General features: G+C 33.0%; 2 protein-coding genes across 5 annotated transcripts; both read right to left on the reverse strand.

Annotated features, from left to right (window-relative positions):
* Window positions 1-2,074: 2,074 nt before the first annotated feature.
* On the reverse strand, window positions 2,075-3,913 carry LOC110655496 (3-ketoacyl-CoA synthase 4). The gene has a single exon (XM_021811812.2). The coding sequence runs from the start codon at window positions 3,740-3,742 to the stop codon at window positions 2,234-2,236; it is 1,509 nt and encodes a 502-aa protein (XP_021667504.1). The 5' UTR covers window positions 3,743-3,913; the 3' UTR covers window positions 2,075-2,233.
* A 2,873-nt stretch (window positions 3,914-6,786) lies between these two features.
* LOC110655504 (protein RADIALIS-like 3) lies at window positions 6,787-14,047 on the reverse strand. 4 transcript variants are annotated; one of them, XR_009141874.1, is made up of 3 exons: window positions 13,692-14,047; window positions 11,391-11,458; window positions 6,787-7,081 (listed from the first exon to the last, which is right to left on the reverse strand). XR_009141874.1 is itself a non-coding variant. In XM_021811822.2 (2 exons), exons 1-2 carry the CDS (start codon window positions 13,934-13,936, stop codon window positions 13,374-13,376), a joined length of 267 nt encoding a protein of 88 aa, XP_021667514.1. In that variant the 5' UTR covers window positions 13,937-14,046; the 3' UTR covers window positions 13,124-13,373. The 4 variants fall into 4 exon arrangements, 1 of the variants encoding a protein (XP_021667514.1); XR_009141873.1 differs by lacking the exon at window positions 6,787-7,081 and adding an exon at window positions 10,617-11,058; XR_009141872.1 differs by lacking the exon at window positions 6,787-7,081 and adding an exon at window positions 10,617-11,134.
* Between the last annotated feature and the right edge of the window lie 8,202 nt (window positions 14,048-22,249).

Consider the following 22,249-nt stretch of genomic DNA (forward strand, 5'->3'; position numbering starts at 1 on the left):
TTCAAATTTTTTATAGCCATATCCAGAAGCAATTTTTGAGAATTTTCTAATATCAAACCTGCTGCATTATGTGAAGTCATTCAAACCCATTATCTTTGGTAAAGACACATTAGCTGAAATATTCAGTTGGCTTTTTTCATGATATTGTCAAACTTTTCTATTCTAGAAATTGCCTCTTTTCAAGAATGGGGAAAATGAAAAATCTCCTAATGATGTTGGCCATTAACAGTAGTATTGAAATATTATAGATTGAAATGATGTGCTTTCAATGTCATGATTGTATTAAGGGGTGTGTCATGTTTTTAAATTATGTGTGTATATTTGTCTTTAAGAAAAAATTTCTTAAAATTAAGAGGGGTTAATCAGTGTGTGTGAGTGTGATCCAACTCGTGTAAATCTACTGGTGGAATTGAGTCTTCAGTTTCCATATCGGTAATAAATGTGTGTGATTTATATGAATTAGCATGTCTATCAAAAAATGTGTTCTATTCTTAAATTACGTGTGTGTATTTACTTTAAAAAAAAATCACTAGAATCGATTAAACTAAGTATAACATCTCAAATCTTATCTATCTTCGTCCACAATAAAATGAAATGATATTTCTTTTGATTGGCTGATCAATCTTGCATTGTATTCGTCTTAAAAAAATCAATTTTAGTTGAGATTTAAATTTAAAATATTTTAATTTTAAATAAAATTTCAATTTCATTAAATTACTCCTAATAAATTTGAATCATATATTATTTAATGCAAAATACATAATCATCTACGTCACCACAAATCTTCTAAGGTAAATCTAGTTTTAAATAAATAATAAAATGGATTATAAATAAATAAAATTAAAAAAAAGGTTGAAAAATATATATTAACAGTCAATTACGACTGCTAATAACCAGATAAACAGGGAGTCATGAATATTACATTTCTTCTAGATGATCCTAATCAAATAAGAAATTTCTCCTTTTTGTATGGTTCTGCTTAAATCTTGACCAAGAAGCAGCCTTGCATGTCATATGATTTCACATGTTATTCACTACATCTCTCTCTCTCTCTCTCTCTCTCTCTCTCTCTCTCTCTCTCTCTCCCTGTGCGTGTACCTGTAGATAAGGATGGCTCAGAAGTGTGCTAAAGATGACAAAACCTTATAACGTTAGCTTCTTATTAAATTATCTTCGGTCATTTGAAACGGATGGCTTGTAAATAAGCAGAGGAATTCAAGAAATCTAAGCAAAAACCAAGATGTGATTGCTGTATTCTTCTGCAGAATAGTTGTAAGGAATCAAATGATCCTCTCACGATGCTAATCACCTTAGGTCCATGAAATAGAGAGATATTCAAGAAGAAGGCTCTCAATTAACGTATGTATAATTGACATCCACATAAACACAAAGGCTCATATTCCTCCTGACAGTTTCTTTGCCAATGTTGGGAAACCTACCACATTTGCCAGTGCAGAAGATTATTGTTGATGAGATACAATCGATTGTCACAAAACATCCATGTTTACACCTTTTACAAAGGAAGATTGCCCAGAATAGAGAAATTAGGATTCTTTAATAAATAAATTAACTGCTAGTAGTTGAAGAAAGAATCAAGAATTCTAAGTTTGTCAAGCAGTTAATGTCTTGCACAAAGTCTTCTCTGTGTTGAGGCAGTAGGAAAGGCAAAGATTAGGGAGATCAAATGAGATTAGATAAAAACTTTATATCACCCATGTGTAGGCATAATTGAAAATCTTGCTAATAATGATTGATAATAATATATGCAATGATGCCATAATAACTTTACTAAATTAAAACAGTAGGCAAGCATAGCCTCATGAAATTTCATTATTTGCAAGTTACATCCTTTCTTAATTATTATGCAGATAAACACCAGCTGGCTAATAGGGGTACAGAGTATCTTCGCTAATTATTAGTGCATCAAAGCAAGAAAATGATCTATTTGCAAATCATTTTCTGCTCTGCTTCATGTATTTCTCCCTCTTTTAAGTTTATCGACGAAGGCGTTCAGTACAAACAATTTAAAGACCACAAAGGCAAGATAACCATAGCCAAATAAAAAAGACCACAGTACAAGAAAAACCACATCTTCATTTCCACAGACAAATCAAAAAAGACCCAGAGAGTTCAAACAATTCAAAGACTACAAAGGCAAGATACAACAGTTAGTCTCCTAATGAATGATTAACAATCCCCTGAAGGGAAGGTCTAAAATGCAAATTTTCTTGTGTTAAGCAACTAGTTTCACAGGATACTTATCTATACAGTCTTCCCAAGGACCATTACGAGATTGTTTCACATTCCGGAGTGCCTCCCACACTGCACTGTTACATTTGAAGCCACTTCCGAATGCAATCTGCCACACACGGTTACCCTTGCGCATCCTTCTTTTGGCCTCAACATAGGCCAACTCGTACCAAATCGAACTTGATGAAGTATTCCCAAAACGGTGGAGTGTCATCCTAGATGCCTCCACATGTACAGGCAGGAGCTGCAAATTCTTCTCTAGCTCATCAATCACAGCCCTCCCTCCAGCATGTATACAAAAATGATCAAATGCCAGCTTGAAATCTGGAATATAAGGCTTCATTTTCTTGTTGAACAACTTCTTAACCACCAGAGTTGCAAAGAACAAAAGTTGCTCACTAATTGGAAGCACCAGAGGACCCAGCGTAGTAATGTTCGCTTTTAAAGCCTCACCAGCAATTGCCATCAAATCTTTTGACAATGAAACACCAGTCTTCCCTGCATCGTCCTGTTCTTGATACACACACCGAAACGCCTTATCATCTGCCCCGCGATGAGTCCTCACAACATGAACAAGCTTGTACTTAGCCCGCTTTTTATCACCAGATCTATTAGAAAGCAAAACCGCAGAACCCCCAACTCGAAACAAACAATTGGGTATCAACATAGACTTCTTATTTCCAAAATACCAATTCTGGGTAATATTCTCGGTACTGACAACAACTGCATAAGTATTCCGATGAACTTGCAACAAATCTTTAGCGAGATCCACCGCAATAACTCCAGCACTACAACCCATCCCTCCCAGATTGAAACTCCTAATATTACCCCTGAGTTTATACTTATTCACAATCATAGCAGAAAGTGATGGTGTTGGGTTAAACAAACTACAATTCACAACAAGAATGCCAATATTCTTTGGATTCACATTAGTGTTAGCAAACAGATTATCCAAAGCACCAAACATGACCTGCTCAGCCTCCTCCCTGGCGGCAGCCATGGACGGCCTCGGAGGAATATAAGTCATAGCTTCAGGAACATAAGTCTCCTCTCCCAGCCCAGAACGCTCCAAAATCTTACGCTGGAACTCGAGCGATGACTCGTCAAAATCTCCAGTGAGCCTAGAGTGCTCCATGAAGCGGTCAAATGGAGCCTTGAGATTATCGGGGGCACGAAAACAAGCATAATCGACCAAATAAACGGGTCTAGGTCGGGTCATAATGTAAACGGTTAAACCGAAAACGAGAAAAGCAGAGCAGATAATGATGCTAACGAGATTATACTGAAGGTGGAGCCAGAGGTGACGGAGATCATCGAGATTCATTTGGGAGGCTTCGATTGAGGTAATTATCATCAAAGGAATGAAGCACAAGGTCAATAGATTAGAGATTAGATAGTGGTAGCCTAGTTTGACATACTTGAGATTCACGCTCTGCAAGAAATCTGGAAGCCGTCGGGTTTGGTGGATCCGAATCTCGCCGCCGGAGTCCATGGCTGCGGCTCTGCAAGATTATTCTATTCACCGGAAGCTGTTAAAACTGGACGCTTTTGGTAGTATTATAACACTAATGTGAATATTTAAAGGAGAATACAAGAAGAGAAGACCAAGAAGAGAGAGTTTGTGTGGGATATGACTTCTGGCTTTTGGGTTGATTTTTTTTTTTCCCCCGACAGTTAAATAACTGTTATTGTGATGTGGCCAAATGGCCATGTGGGTGGTATCTTGGGAGGTGGAATATACGACTTCCCAGTTAAACTAGTGATGACTCTTCCCGAAGTAGAGGCCAAGCAATCATTGATTTGGGCCTTTCCCTTAGCATATCTAATGAAAGCCCACTTAACATTTTTTTTTTAATTAAAATTAAAATTCGTAATATTACTTTCTTAAACACAATTGCACTAAATAAAAAAGGTATATTTTTATACACTTTATAAAAATGAAAATCAGAGCAAATCGTATAAAAATGAACCAGTTCAACTAACTCCTTTTCGGTCCAATTTTTTACTGTTTTTAGTGAAAGGTTTGATTTGTGATCTCTCTTACCCACCACTACTTGTGTTAAGAACGGTTAGATTTTCCAAGCCAGTACAGATTGCACAGCCCGGTTCTCCTATGAAATTAGAATTTGGATATATTACAATTAACAAAACTCATATTAATTTATGGTGTAAGTTTTATAATAATTTTTTTATTTTCATTAATAAATTAGTCCTCACATTTGGTCTCTATGACTAATAAATTTTTTGAGGATCAATTTATTAGTAAAAATAAAATATAAATACTAAATTATTAACAGTGATAAAATTTAAGGATTCAATTATTATGAAACTTATACTACAGGTTAATTTATGAATTTTATTAAATTTCAGAGGCCTCTTGTAATTTATATGAAAATCTAGGAAGCAGAGGATGAGCAACAGCAGACACATTTTAATCAAAATCTGAGGAGATCCAGCTGGTGATGAATTGGATTCTTCTCCCAGGCTGCCTGAACTAAGATCTCAACGTGACCTCTTTCAGCATTGGTACCGGAACTTATTAAATATCACAGGCCCACAACTAGCAAAACAAAATTATTTTCCAACATGGTGACCTGGAAAAAAAGAATTCTTGGATTTTGTAACTTTTAAGAAAAAAAAACTTACTTTTTAAGACCTTGAACTTTGCGTTTTTACCATTAACCTCTTTAAAAATTATTATTTTTGATTGAGCCCCAGAACATTTATTTCTGCACACATTAAGCCCTTTTTTTTAACAGATATTAATATGTGAGAGAGATATGCCTGTCTGTGGGAGAAAAAAAAATATAGTAATTTTTATATTATTAATAAAAAAGGAAAAAAGAATCCAAGCCTTCGTCCATATGATTATATCTCTCTTTAATATTTGTCAATTTGAGTAGGAAGCTCCCTACCTTTGCCTCCTCTTCCTCTCTCTGTTTGAGCTTCTGGCTTACGATTGGAATCATCGTCCTCTTGGTGGCAGTGGCAGTAACGTAATGCTTCCTTTCTTTTCCTTTTTGTCTTCTTTACTCAGTCTCTATCTCTCCGCAACTCAACGGGTCAATGCTTTTCAAGACTAGATAGAAGGATTGGAGTTGTGGGCTGCCTGGCGTGGCTTCCATAACAAAGGATATTGAATGGTGAGTTAAAGTGAAATGACGGTTTTAAATAAAGCCAGTTTCGTATTATATAAAGAGATTTTGATTTATTGTTATCGTCACTATCGTTAATTAAAATTATACGGGTAAAAGTGGTTACGGCCATTATTTGAAGATAATGGCCAAAGTAACCTCGTAATAATATCTTTCCAGTTGATAATATTTGACTTTTGTTAACCTCTTTAGCATGAAATGCAATAGAGAATTATTTTTTTTGGCAGAAAATTATTTAACTCATTTATTTTAGTACTTTTTTTATTTTTTCTTTATACCATTAAATCATTTTTTCTCAATTTTCTACATCAAGTGACATCCATTTCTCTACAAAATTTTAAGTTTAAGAGCATATATCATCAAATAGACAAGATGTTTTAAAGTGAAGGAAAGCAAAGGGTAATTTTTTTTTTTCTAATTTTAAGTATTTTAAAAAAATTTTTTAATAAATACATAAATAATTAAAAAATAATATCAAAGAAAGTTTTAGGTTTTGATAGTGTTTTGTAAGTATAAATTGATTAATATTATCTATTTAGTTAAATTGATTAATATTAATAATGTATAAGAGCGATAAATTTAATATTTTTATTTGATATATTTATACTTTATTTAGTTGTATATCTTTATTTTAGTTATATCTTTTGAATATTTATTAAATTTTACAAAACTTTTAAAAAAATTTACAATGCAACATAAGTTATAACCATTACGTTATGGTCGTTATAGAGTTATTTCCATTATTTGTTACTACAATTTAAAAAAATGTTTGAGATGGAAGATTTTGTTTGTGTTGATGTAGATTCAATCTTTCAAGGTGTTGATTTAGTTTGCGTTTATCACTTTACGTTCTTGTTTAGAGAATCCTATTGGTTTGTTTTTTGAGCTCTTTCAGTTTGTCTTTCACTTTGGTTAGATTTCTTTTTTCATTGTTTCTTGTTAATTGGTTTGTTTGCTTGGGGAAACATCATCATCGTTCAAGAGCCAAGGATTTGCTATCTAAAAAAAAAACAACGGGTTTGCGCTCGAGGCACAAGCATTTCTTTTTTTTCATTTTTTTTTATTTTCTATAAATTCATAGTAATGTTTTATATTTTTTATATTTTTAATCCTTAACGCCATGAGTTAATTTTTATATGTTTTTATTAAATCTGAGCTTAATGTGTCTAAAAATAAATGTCTAGGAGCTCAATCAAAAACAATAATTCTGGACTCAACAGCAAAAAGGCCAAAAGTTTATGGGCTTAAAAATGGTTTTTCCTTCACTGTTAGCAAAATAGATATTTTTTATTCTACGGTACATCACATTTCATGACTAATAACTTCTGTTAACTCCTATCATGGACAGTAATACCAGCTGTTTGACTATGAAGGTGGTGACTTGGCAAAATAGATTTATAATTACTGCTCAACACTTCAGTAACTTCACATTTTGATTAACTAAAATTAGTGCATAGTGGATAAATTGATGGGGTAACGACAATTGACAAATGATTGATTTATCAAGTTCAAAGCAATATTGAGTGGAGGAATAACAGTAAAGGAAAGCAAGGATGCCAGCCAAATTTTACCAAAAAGAATGGATGAGAAAACAGCTGCAGTAGCTAGAGAGCCTCTTTCGTAATTTTTTCAGTGAGAGCTTTGGGAAGTCCCATCACACTATAAGTTGTCCCTACCTGCACAAAACATAGATTATGAATGACTCAGACCAGTACTGTCCCAAAAAACATGTTCTCCTTGCACCACTGCAGCACTAGGGAATAGAGCAATAGAACAACTGAAACAAGTGGCAGACAGCAAGCTAGTTTGAAATGAGTGTTTCTTTAGTTGAAACATCACTACATGTTCCTTTGACATGACAAAGTTCCTCTCTTTTTCGAAACAATTCATCTGGCTAGATCAATTAGCCCAAATGAAATTGTATCTGCTCACATTATGTATCTATTTATTCATTTTCTGTGGTCAGGTGGAGGCATCACAGAATGTGGTATCATTCAAGCTGTTCAAATAAAAGCAAATCCCACCTCCACTCTGTCATATTGTACTTTTCTGAATCCAGTTTTAAGATTTGTAACAAGAACAGAACTCACATATCAGTAGCCAACCAAAGCAATGTAATAGAAAAATGACAGTTAAAGAATATTAATTAAACCTTCCATAAAGTGCCGTGCTTCTTCCTCACTGGAAGGCTTTTCCCTGACTACACCTTCATACCACCTACACCTCGTTGAGTAAGAGTAAGAAATGACAAAGAAGAAAAAAAAAAAAAAAAAAAAAACTGAATTTCAATCGAACAAGTACTAGCACACTACTTGTCACCAGAAGCCATTATGGTTGAGGATAGAAGATGCAAAGATCACACTTGGGCATAAAAACATCCTAGTACGATGAATGGATACTCTCTTATGTTGTTCCAAGGCACACCTAAAAACATGAGATGAATACGTCCACCATATGATTCATGGATGGCAAAAAAGCATCACAATAATATGGGGCAAACACTTTTTCCATCGTGGCCTAGGATGAACTCAATTGTCTCTGTTTTTGCTAACTAATGGCTTCCAATGCTTTAAACTCATGCATAAAAAATAAAAATCTCATTTACTCCCTATCCACACCACCAAACAGCTTCTGTTGTAAACAACATCTGTCAAAAAACTGAAGGTTCAATAGAGAGAATTAAATGGAAAGGTTGACCCATATTCTTTGGTGATAATCATTACGTAGTTTTTATCAAATTTGCAAAAGTAGAATACTTCAACACAGGCGTACATATCCTAGAAGTAGAGACTAATCAACTAACCTGTTGACATGTCTAACTGCAAATCATCATTATTTTTTAAATCATTATAATTTGGATTCCCTTTCTCCCTTGATTTTGGGTATTGTTGTGAAAAGGCGAGGTGTTAAGAAAATGCGAAGACTACCAAACCAAATGACATTGCAGGGACTTTACTTAACAAGCTTGAATTGTATGCCAGAAACTTTAAATACAAATGTGTAAGATAGGACAAGGGTATCTTCTAGGAATTGATTTATGCTTGATCACAAGTAACTAATAATGATGGCACAGCATCCTCTAAGTAGTAATGATGCAGTGTGCAAATCAAAACCAGACCTAAATACTTGTCTTTTTCATATTTTACAAGGACTTCTAAATTCTAATTTTAAATTTATTCTTTATTTCTTTAGATATGTTTTATTTATATTTTCCAATATATTTAGGATTATAGCATTGTATATTTCTTCCAAAGTATCTATTTAAGCCGGTGGAGCTAACCACTGTAGAGCTAAACTTGATCTTGTTCTTTTCAGCCCTAGAAGAAGAGCTATGATGGAGAATGATACAAGCGACGATGAGGAGATGAACTTCGGGTATGCTGCATGCCAAGGACAAGGAAGAGATGGCCGAAATTTCCAACAACACTAGGAGGGATGATGAGTTCAAATTGAAGATGGATATCTCTCCCTTTAGTGGAGATCTTGACATTGAAGGTTTTCTTAATTGGTTGATCGAGGTGAAACGTTTCTTCGAGTATGCTGAAATTCTAAAGGAACGAAAAATAAAATTTGTGGATTATAGATTGAAGAGAGGAGCTTCTATATGGTGAAATCGTTTGAAAGAGACAAGGAGGTAAAAATGGCGCAATCCAATCACCACATGGAGGAGAATGCAACAACTATTAAAGGGTAGATTTTTATCTCCAGATTATAAACAATATTTATTTGAAACTTACTAAAATTGTTTGCAAAGAAATATGAGAGTCAATGAATATACCGCGGAATTCTTCAAGCTGGCAACAAGAAATTACTTATCTAAAAGCGATAATCAACAAGCAGCGTGATATTTGAAGGGATTAAAAATCTTCAATTCATGATAAAATTGGAATTCAGATGGTAATGAGTGCGCAAGAAGCAAGGAACTTAGCCTTGAAAGTTGAAATGATGCTATGAAAAAAAAAACTCACCAAATTTATTATCCCACATATGATAGAGATGACCATCAAACTAGAACTAAAAAGGAGAATACCTCACAAGATATTTCTTTGAGTGGTACTGTAAAGATAACTAAGAATCCTGCAAGTGTCAACAATAAAGCCAGCAGTTCTAACCCTCCAAAGACTAATAATCCTTATGCTAAGCCCGTTCTAGTCAAATGCTATAGGTGTAATGAGATGGGGCACAGGTCTAATGAATATACAAAGAAGAAATCTGTCAAAATCATTGAAAGACATAACAATGATGATGGTGAAATCTATTGTGGACCTGATGGAGAGGATGAAGAAGAAGATTGTGAACAAGATGAATCGGAATGCTTGATGAGGAGGTCAATATTCATACAAAAGATTGAAGACAAGTGATTAAAAGATTTTGTAGAACAAAGGGATCATCTTGAATTTAAATTTGACACTCTTACAATGCCTTTTACCATGGTAGATGATAAAGAGTTCAAAGATAGCATTATGGGGAAAGAAGAGCATCAAGCCCTGATGGTCCCAATGAAGATTGAAATTTTCTTTAATAATTTTCCTAATGTTTTTGTTAATTTTATTCTACAAAATTGCTTAACTCAATTATGTTCAAACCAATCTTATTGATATCATTGAAGAAGATATGTTGTGATCTTCCAACGGAGATTTTGATTCATCAACACTTTAAAATTCAAAGCCGAATTTATCTCAAATGGAGGAGAATGGTGTGAGAGATATGAATGACGCAGTGCTCAAATCAAGACCAAACTCGAATACTTGCGTTTTTCATATTTCACAAGAACTTCTAGTTTTAAATGGATTCTTTATTTTCTTAAATATATTTTATTTATATTTCCTAATATATTTAGGACTCTAAAATACTAGTTCTATTTAATTTAGATTTTCAAATATATTTTCTATTTATAGTAGGACTTTTTAATTTATTTCTACTTAGACTAGGATTTAAAATTCTATAAATATCGATTTTATTTTCATTATGTACAATTTTTTCATATTTATTTTAATGACCTTTTCTTCTTAATAAAGATAGTTTGTTTATTTTAAGATTTTGGATTAAATCTTATTTAATTTCAAAAGTTTAATCGCGTGTCACTCTTTTTTTGCACTACACGCTGCGTAAAGTCATGTACTGAGAGCTTTTGTAAGATAGCTTCAGTTTCCACCAGCTAAAATAAGCACCGGAGTCAAGGTTCAATCACACAACCAAAAGTCCAGAGCATTGAGGTAACATTGGATTAAAAAAATAAAGATGAAAATACCAAGTTACCATCAATAATAGCAGAGAGGACAATAAACAACAAAACATCGAGATGACTTTTTCAGCATGAACTACAACTTTGTCATAGCAAAGTTGAACAATCGAAACATAGGCCTAGATTGATAATTTGACATGCATCTATCCCTGCTAACAAAGAAGTTCAATTAATTGGGTTTTCCTTTTTCAGGGCAAAGTTTCACCAAAGCTGCCCCTTTATATCTCACACTTCAATCCAATGGCCTGGAAGATTCATGGTGTAGTAGCTTAAACAAAATAGTTTTCTCCTAGCAGAAGACTTGTATTCTCAGACCATATTTTGCACTAGTCGTGAGACTAGATGCACCTGATTTCCACACCATAAGCTTCGCAATGAAGAAGAAGGAATCAAGATATAGTGTGTCAGCTGCAATCAAAATAGTCAGTTGAGCACCTTTCTCTTGATTTTTATCAGCTTATAACTCAGCTATGATGGCATCAGCCTGAGATGCAGTGACACTCTGTTAATGAAAGAGAATCCAACCAAACTCCCACTCCACAGTTGGTGTTACAAAAACACAGGACAATAGAATATCCAAAACAGTGGATAGTAGCCAAGAGACAACACAAAATAATTAGAATTCAAAATCTGCTTATGTTATAACAATAATGCTAATAATCCCAATTAACTACATGAACCTCTTCACCAATGCCTTTTAACACTTTGAAAGTAATAATTACAAATTGCAAGAAGATTACCTTAGCCTGGGCAAGAGCCACTACCAATTGTTCTGGCCTCTTCTTCCGCATACACTTTTCGTCAATATCTGCAGTCCATGAAAAACACTATAATTTAACCTTCAGATATCAGCAAGAACCCGGAAAAAAAAAAGTTATTACAATGACTTCGAATTCATATCCCATCTCAGCTAATATTTTCCTCCGAGCAACCGAAGATTATCCCAAGACTATCTGCAACAATTAACACCAAACCTTTTATTACGCAAGTAATCACTCGAACTCTACAGTAATCGCAAGTTTATTATAAAACTAATCACTTGAAAATAAAATTCAGTCTCCATTTCTGAACATTATGAACCGCTAGCTGCCTGTTCCTCGCTTGCTTCCAAAAATTCAAGACAGTCACCTCTTTAACCCTAATTGTATCTTAGAAATAATTCTTAAGTTCCTAATAGAGCTAATCATAAACTGTGTTTGTTCCTTTCTTTAACTTACCTTGAAAGGAGTAGTAGTTGCTTCCAATTCTCCATAGAATTTCGAACTAGCGAGAAAGAAACCAGAGGGATTTAGTGGAAGGAGCCGAAAACCGTAATTGGTCTTTTCACATTGTGGTTGTGGACCAATGGGCTTTTTGGAAACCCGCTAACAGGTCAGAGGGTCCACGTGGCCCATTAAACGTTGATGGGACAGTTGGATCCAGTTTGACTTCACCTGTTGTGACTAGTGAGTCTTCTGTAACTAAGATTTGCAAGGATTTTCTTTTTCTAAAATAATTTTCAGAGGATATATTATTTTATTAATTAAATATTTTCACAAAAATATGTGCCATACTCGTAGAGGATTAAACACACATAAGCTTCAAATTATTTTAAAAGTTTGATTTTAATTTATAAAATACATTTTCCGACAAAAAAAAATCCATAAATCAAAGGTATTTGCATAGGGCTGTTTACGGTCATGAAGAACAAAAAGAAAGATGCATGGATGGATGGATATTTATTTTAATAAGCAACAGAGGGAGATGATGAGAGTTTTGTTTTGTCTGTTGTGTACAATAATTCAATGACATGTCATTAATAAATAATTGTTATTAATAATTAAACATAATTCCTTCTCATTAACAAATTTATAAATTAAAATGCCCCTTTTAAGTTTAATCATTTGAATTAAATTTCATTAACTTTGAAGCATTATAAGGTTTTATTTTTTTTTTTTTCTTAGTAAAAAGTTGGGAATTAAGAAAATAGAGATTCAATCTAATATTATGAGGTGAAAAATTTATTTTATTCAATCAAATTAGATTAGACTTGAGAAATTATATAATTTCTAACCTTTCTTGGTCAATTGGGATATCGATAAGAACCATAATAAAGAATATCACAAGCACATATGAGCTGTTAGCCACTCGATCTCCTTGTCTGGTTTCCTTTTCCAATTTCAAATTACCTCAAATGAAACACAGCTACTGCTTGGTTTCTTACACATACGGGGTATTCCCTTTTTATCCCTTAATGAAGTCATTAGTAAGTCAATTAACAATAATTTTGTTTCGAGAACTCCATTATTCTTAACTTTTTGGTCTCATAAAGAGAATGTTCGCATCAAACCACTTCCCTTTACAAAAAGTTATTGCTCCTTTTTTTTTTTCCAGATGATTACCGACCTTATTGTAAGTTTGAAATCTCATGGCTTTTTTCTTGGTATTTTAAATTTTCTCCTCTTTAATTTTAAAACCTTAGTATATAAACTAATTCTAAAGAAATTGACATTAATTTTATGCAAGAATCCATTACACTAGAAGGGCATATGAGATAATAAGAGTCATTGACATGACCCGTACATCTTATGGAAATATTTCATAATCTAGTGAGAAATTAAAAGCTGAGAGAGAGAGAGAGAGAGAGATCTAATTGCATTCCATGATTGTTACTTAGGACAGCCCTTATCACTTGAGAGGTAATGAATTCTTATCGATCACAAGTGATTCTGGTTCAAATTTCACTACAGCTTAAGACCCTTCAGCCTGTATGGAATTGAAACGAGATCAGCCATGAAAAATTTAAGGAAACCATAACACTCAATGCCTAAAAATTCTTCTACTACTATCATTAACTCCATCACCCATTTGTAGAAAGACATATAATGTCGACCCATTATTAAGATCACTTTTATTTACTTAAATGTAATGATTATCTGAACTAGAAACTATAAAATATAAGATATAAAAGCTTGAAAGGAAAAAAGGGAAGTTCGGTGTTCATATATTAGTGTGTGTGTGTGTGTGTGTGTGTGTGTGTGTGTGTGTGTGTGTGTGTATACCTTTGTTCTTCATCCATGTAGTTATTGCCAGCTTTTCTGTAATTAGGCAAGGGAACTTGGCCAGCTTCAATCTGCCTCACATCTTCAACCAGCAACTCATAATGCCTCTTCACTTCCTCCACGGTTTTGCCACCCACAGCCCTGGCTAGATTGTGCCAGCGATCAGGGGTGTCCTTGTCATAGATGGCCAAAGCATTCTCAAACAATTTGTTTTGCTTGGGAGTCCAAGACGAGCCTGAGGCCATGGCAAATGCTATACAGATAGAGAGGGCGCTAATAAGATAAAATGAAATTATGTGAATACAATAAAAAGTTAAGATATGCACAGAGAAGGTGGTGGTATGAGCAAAGAGCATGTGCCATAGCTGCTATTTATAGGAGGAAGAGAAAGGAAAAAGTGAGGTGGTGGGCCTTTGGCCTTTTCCATTTTGCTTTTCTTTGCAAATCAGTGGATTAATTTCTTAAAACCTATTGCTTTCTCTTTGCTTTCCGGTGATTAGGTAGATTATTCATGCATGTTTAGACTTTCATACCACAGGTATATATACTGTGCCTGTGCTCAAACTCTCATTACTTTCCTGCTTTTATTCCAGCACTTGCAAAAATTTTCTGTTACCTGGTGGGATTTTTATTTGTCTTGTACTCAAATGGGTGCTGCTCTTCTCTATTCTCCGCACACTATATTTTTGCATTCAATGGTCGCATAGTGTGATATTCACTTACAAATGGCATAAACAGCAGTCACATGAAATGCACCCAATGCTGCAATTAATATCTGTGGCAAACCTGCATATGTATTCTTTTATTTAATCTTTGGCAATTAAATAAAAAGCAACATGATTTTAATTACTTCATCATTAGTTGGCAACTTAACTAGGTTTCCAAAACCCACATAAAAAAATTAACTTGTAAGTGAAGGTAGAAGGTGTACTTGAGCTGTATCTTACTGTGGTCCTTTGAAAATATTTGCAGTTTCTGGGTTGGTTGAGTTTGTGTGTGCAGAAAAAAAGATTAAGTAATATACATATACACTATATGTGTATGGATCGTGGCCATCAGATCAATAATTCAGTGATCGAGTGTTTATTTTTTATACCAGGGGTATGGAAATATATGTATATATATGGAACACGGAATCAGGTGGGTCCAAGTTAATTCAGCGGCTGTCCTCTTGCAATGTTCACGGGTCCTAGTGAAAATCTTCAGGGAGAGATACTGTCGATCGAGAAAGAAAGGCACTTTTGCAAAAATTAGGCGTTTTCTGTGTTTCTTGTCAAATCCCAAACGCACTGTTAGTTCTTACTCTCTTCTCAACAACCTTCCAAAACATGTTTAGCTGGCTACTAGATCTTCACGTACAATTCTCTACATGCAAACCTTTTTTCTTCATTTATTTTTAATACGAGAATTTAATCAGCAGGTGAGCACGTGTATATATGTATATGTATAAAATATGTACATAATGAGATTCTTTTTCTGGCATTTAGGATTCTTTTTGTACTTATTATTGTACGTATCATTGCATGTCATCTTAATTAATTTTAGGGGGTTGTTTATTATCGGGAAAATAATCTGCTGGTTAGCTTTGGGAATTGGGTCGTAAACAAAGATCAAGCACACATGGAAACCATGGAGATTTTAGTACAAGAAAATACTTATGCGGTCAGTCGAGTCATAATAACTAGGCGAGAAATACTTACGTAAACCGAATCTACGACACATAACATACGAATTAAACATGTCCCATACACATATCTATAAAAAGATTAATCAAATTATCAGCTAAAGTTGTTAAAACTGCCACTAACTCATAAATACACGTGATAGACTGAGTTCATACAAAAATTTTCTCCAACTAGGCTATCTAAAGTGGTGCACTGGTGGTCAGGTTCTTTATCTCTAAACATCCCTAAGAGGCAAAGGCTACAGCTGTGGAATTGTCCTCCGTCCCATAATTATTTTCGACCCAACCATTAGTAAGGCATGCAGTTTGTACGTTTTCTTCTCTTGAGTAAGATTCTGGATTGAGCACAGTAGGCCATATGTTCATTTCCTTTCTGATAGATATTATTCAAAAGATATTGTCATGTGACACGAATCCCTTTCTTGTTTTCAAGTAGAAAAAATAACTGAAGACACATCTCCACCTTTACAAGTACAGTATTGTAAACAAGCAAATTCATGAACTTCTTTTTGGTTTATTGATAACTGATAAGTTTAGAACCAAAGATGCAGATCTTGGTCTATTATCCAATCTGTTTTAGACTAGATAGAAACACAGCTGTATGCATACATCACTGAACCAACCAAAGAGAAAATCCTCTGTGTAGTTAAGCTTTGGTTCTCCTCTGTACGTAGTCTCGCAGTTTTTGAATTGATTTACACTCATTCGTAAATGATAATCGCTAATTGGTTTGGTGCAATAATACACTCGGCGCATGAAAAAATTTTCCTTTTCTTTTCTTGTTTTTGAATGATTGAAATCCTAAGCCAACAGAACGTGTGAATATGAATAGCTAAGTGGTGGGCAATGGCATTTGCTCAAAGGACATGAGCGTGTGTTAGCATATGTCAAAAAGCTAAAAGGGCTGTTTCTGATCAGGAGATCTATTAAAGATCATAGAAAAAGCACAAGCTTCAATTCCATGGTATGCATCTATGATTCACTGACATTACATAAATAATAATTCTTATTTGATTGACCTCCTTTCCAACTTTTCAGGGGATTGTACAAAGCAATCCTTTTAGGTAGATGTGATCAACAAGTTGAATTCAATAGTTAACTTAAAATTAAGAGATCAAAATTGAAATTATATGGATTTTGATTTTTATTTCGATACAGTTTCAATTTAATTAAATTTAATAGTTAAAAAAGAAAAATATTAATTTTGGTCAAAAATTAAGCCAATTTCAAATCAGCTCAAATCCGACCAGTTCTGATTCTAAATTGATCATCAGTCAAGTCTTTATATCATATATGAACAAGGTCCTCTTTTTTTTCTTTTTTTTTTTTGTTTAACAGCATATATGTACAAGTTCTTGATATTTAGAATCTTTATCATCCACGTCTACTAGCAGTATAATTTACCTATCAGGATTGCCTTTCCTTTCTTTCTGTGTTTGGAAGGATTACTTTTCCTTTCTTTTGCAAAAACTTTAAGGCTACTTTTCATTTTTTTTCCACTGGTGTGGCCCTGGATTTGCAAGTTGGAGCTTGAATGATCAGCTAGAGAGAAGTAGACGTGTGTTGGTTTGGATTCCTCCAAGATCAAAGAATACAGTATGTGTTTAGTAGAACTATGACTAAATAAATATAAATATGAAAAATTATTGCTTAGAGTAGATTCATCATGACCCAAGATACAATTGTGTAGATCCATGTATTTTATAAGTATATCCCATCATACATCTTGTGTTTTAAATCAACGATAAATTGAGTCTAAATAAAAAAATTCTATAAATAAATGATTTTTCCATGATAATTTATGAATAATTCCATTTATATACAAGGGATAATATAATTTTATATACCAAATATGTATTCAAGAATTTGTAACTTATATTGTGATGGAGCCTGTGCCTGCAAGCAAACACTGTTAATTTTCTTTTCCAATTTCCATTTCAAGAATTTTATTATTTTTTTCAATCCGTCGAAAAATACAAAAAATCAATGATAATTTTTATACATTACCTTCCCATGTCAACTCAAAGTATCTTTTGGATAAGTCCAATATGTCAAGAGTTCTACATTTAAATATTACAATAAATTCAAATAATTTATAAGAATGGATATTAAATTAAGTGATTGATTAGTTATTCAATAATTAGCCTAAATCTAAATAAATCTATTTCATACTTGGTAGATTCTTAACTTCATCCACTCATTTAATTCTGCTCGTTCAATTCAATTTTTTTATCCACTGTATTAATCCTATTAGTAACTATAGCTAATAGTCAACTGGAGAAAAATGCTTAGAGATGCATGAAGGGACTCACCAATATTTGAAGTCAGTATCATATGTCTCCGTTTATAGTGATATGTATATAAAGTTAGGGATACCTTTTTCTTTAAAAATTTTCTTCTCCGTCAATAGCCTGGAAGGATAGCTAATTTATTCCCTTGGTCCATCGTACAAGTTGGTGTACTGTTGGGCTCTTGGCCAATGGCGATCTTCGACCTCGACCCTTACAGATTCTCCACAGAAATTTGTAGCGTCAATTGTGTCGGCCACATTATTCCTATTTAAGGATATGAATAACGAAACCGCCGAATCACAATTGCCCTTTCTGTTGGAAATGATCCCCTATCGGAACCTGAACTAAAAGTGTTTGAGGGATTCTGATTTTTTTTTTTTTTCTATAATTCTTATATCTATATCTATTTTAACAGATTTTAAATATATATCATTTTTTGTTATTTATAATTTTTTAATGAATAAATTCTCATAGTTTTCTTTATTAATACAGTTTGAGTTTTTTTTTATTTTCTTCTTTAATAATAATTTTTATTGTTGAGATATTTTGTATTTTGAATAAAAATACACTATAAGATACAAATTTTTCCTTCCATAAAAAATATAAATTTAAAAATTAATTAGTGAGACTCATAAAAATTTATGGAGTTGAAGAGTAGAGCATGCAACTTGCTTATTTATTAATTTAGATATTTTGTTATTTTTTAAATTTTTTATTTTTTTTATATGAATGATTAATTTTATTTATATTAATTTGTATTTCTTTTTTATATTTTATTTTTAATTAATTAAATATTTTTTATTTTTATAAAAAAAAATGTTGAGGGATTTTTTCAGTGAAAAAATATACAAAATATAAAAAGAAAAATTAATGTATCTCCGAAAGCAGGGAAAGAATCCCCAAGCAACAAGCAGAAATAAATATTCTGTTCCTTGCTTAGCTGGTATAAGCCTCCGAAGAAATCAACCCATCATGGATTTTTCTTATCGGAAGATTCATCAGAACTTTTGTTGTGGCGTGGCCCAGGCTTGTGAGGGCTTAGACTTTAAGCTCTGTCTTTATCGGGAGTGGAACAAAGCGACAACAGAGATTCAATTACAGGATTTCAAGAGTGATATCGTCAGGCAAGGATTCTTGTTTCTTTTATCATGTTTCTGTCACGTCATCTCATTTTATTGGAGAAATTTATTTTATATAAAATTAATATATAAAATGATAAATTAATCATAAAATGCCATGCAAGTAAAAAAAATAGTTACAATATGAATAAAACTAAATTTAATAATATTTATGTGTCAATATATATATATATATATATATATATATCTCCTGGAAATCAGAAGACATCCAAAAGATGTGGCACAACAGCACATGCTATATACTCCAATATATGGACTTAGACCCAAGATTCATTGTATTAGGCCCATGCAAAGCCCAACGCCATTACTTGTAGTTGCTACAAGTTCCCATGGAATTGAGAAGCCCAACACTCGCATGAGGGCCAGCCGAAATGTTGCCGTCCTTCTTTTCTTATAAAAATTTTACTGTACATAGATGTTGTCCATCCTGATTGATTGAAAAATTATATATTATAACAATAATTTCATATAATAATTTCATATTGAATGAGTTATATGAAATGATAAGTCAATTAGAATTATATAAATAAGTATGAGTGAGTTTCATAATATTTAATTTTTTTATGTGTTTAAAATAATTTTTTTCTCATAAATAATAATTATCTATTATAATTACTTGTTAATTTTTAATTAATTTATAATTTTATATATTAATCCTAAATAAAATAGTAAGGTTATCATATAATCTTTCTGATTAATACTGCTCTCTCAAAAAAATGTATCACCTTTATTTTATTAAACAATGTTAAAAAATATATAATTCAATTAAATTCTACACAATTATATAATTTTTAAGATAATTTGTATTTGTTTAAAATTATTTTTTAACATTAAAAGAAAGAAATTCTTTCATTTATTAACTTTTCAAATAAAAGATTTCATTAAAAAAAAATAATTTAATTAAATTCTTGTAAATTTATAGTTTCCACAAAGACTATAAAGAATTTAACATATGATAATAATATCGTAGAGGGTGCATAATCAATTACCACTTGTATACTTTATAGTATTTCCTTTTTATACATATGCAAATATGTCACGACCCAACCTATGGACCGGACCGGTACTAGGAACTGGGCCAGTCTAAAGCCCCCGAGGCCCGTAGTAAGCCTAACTATTCCTCGATCCAACTCTAAGACCCATTTAGGCCCAATTTCAAGAATTCAACCGGACAGAGTCCGGCCATAAAATGGACCATTTAACGGGAAATTTTTGACTCACTCGACCAGTAAACACAGTATATAATCAATTGGGGAGCTCAGCTCACCCTCCACATATTCAAATGTCACAAAAATAAATGGGAGCTCAGCTCCCTCATCCAGTCCAACATACATGCATATAATAAGTTTAAAGGTCCAACATGATAATTATATTACTGACACAAATCAAATAAATATTTATAATACATGCGAAAATTTTAGGAGTTAATAGAATTATACAAATATTAATAAACGACCTGCGAAGAAGAAAAACAGGTTAACCACAATAAATATCCTCCTGTAGCCTGGAAAAATAATGAACAGGAGTGAGCATTCAACTCAGAGAGTAAAATATCAATTTTAACCATAATCTCGATAGTTATCTAAAGCTAATGTACCCTATGAAGTGAAATGCAACATCGTCATAATTTTCATACAAATCACATCAAAAAGGCAATTTGGAGCACTCACACACTTGATAATGTCAAACAATACATATATGGGAGCTGATCCCCTATACAGCCTTCTTAATCCAACTTGTGCCAGCGAAGAACTCAAGCCGGACTTTCGCTGAACAAACCAAATCGGGTTCCCAGCGAAGAACTCAAGCCGTGTCTGTAACATCCCCAATGTACGTATTCTGTACGTTTTGTTGCTCCAGTAGCCAAATAATAGTCCAGGCAAGTCAGGATGTCTGGAACTACACTTCGGTGATAGTGATATAATGATGAAATAAATAAAAAGAAAATATAAGAAAAATCAAAGAAAAATGAAAGAGAGAAAGTGAAGTTAAGTTAAACGAGCCGGTACCGCACCGAGAGGGCCGTTGCCGACCCCAGGACCGCGGGGAATCCTCGGAATTAAATTTTGAGACATAAATAAAGGTTTATTGAAATGTAATTGACACTAGAAATATCAAAGAAAAAATTAATAAATTAGTACAAAGAAAAATGAAAAATCGAGAAACAGACAAAAATCGGTGTTACCGAAAAATCGGGAATATAACCCGAAGTGGGGTATTTTGGTCATTTGACACCAAGAGCTACCTTTTGACCTCAATATCCATTAAAAATAAATGATATTGCACTTAGAAAATGTCATGAAAAATTTAATTGTGATACATTATAAGAATAGTGAAAGAAATGGGGGAGAAAATTCAATTTATGAAACTTTGAATAATTAATATTAAAATCCAAGTTAGTGCTCTACTAACTCCTAATTTGGGACACCTAAATATGCCTTTGGGATAGCAGAACCATCATCTTCCACCTTGAGAAATAACCAGCAGAGAGAAATAAAGTTCACCATGGAAACCACCATGGACGCCCCACATGCAACCTCCATGGGTGCATGATCAAGCCATCATTTCTACTTAGTTCCTTCATTAAAGCTTGCCTACTTTCCTTGGGGAAGATATTGGCAACAAGAAAAATAAGATTTGGTGAAGTTTGAGCAAGCTACAAAAATAGGTAAGTGTCCAAAATCTCTCCCTTGCTTTAGTAAACCTTGTGTTTAGGTTGAGGTGAGTATTTTGGTGAAGAGAAATGAAGAAAATCTTGAGAAATGAAATGGTCCATTTTCGGCAGCCATGATTATGTGTTATATTTTGAGTTTTTCTTACCTCTAATGGATGGAAATTATGGTTGATTAACTCAAATGGAGGATGTAGTAAGTTAAAATCTAAGTATGTGCATGTAGTGCTTGAATTAAGGGTGTGAAATATAACCTTAATGCTTTGGGCAAACTGCCATGTTTGGCAGCCTATTAAATCATGAATTTGTTTGTGAATATATAGTTTATTAATGAAATATGTTAGTGTTAAATTGTGGGCAGTATGTGTAAGTGATATTAAAGTATGATTATGTTGAAGTGTATGTGTAATATTAACATTGAGATATGTTGAATTTTGGTGGAAGGGAATATTGAACTTAATGGTGAATTGTGTGCATTGAGCACTTGAATGTCCTGCCCAAAATTGTTGCTGGAATTGTGTACAATATATATATATATATATATATATATATATATATATATATATATATATATATATATATATGGAAGTGTCATTGATTAAATATTGAAGTAATGAGGAGGAGAAGGAATATCAAATTGGAAGTGTATGTGCTTTGTGCAGGTTGTGTATTGAAGGCAGTACTTAAATTAGGTCATAAGTGCCAAACTGTGAACCCAATTGGTATGAGGCCAATGGTGGGTGAAACTAGACACCAAATAGGCCAACTTTCAT

The sequence above is a fragment of the Hevea brasiliensis genome, chromosome 12 (assembly GCF_030052815.1).
Source record: "Hevea brasiliensis isolate MT/VB/25A 57/8 chromosome 12, ASM3005281v1, whole genome shotgun sequence".
Lineage (NCBI taxonomy): Eukaryota > Viridiplantae > Streptophyta > Magnoliopsida > Malpighiales > Euphorbiaceae > Hevea > Hevea brasiliensis.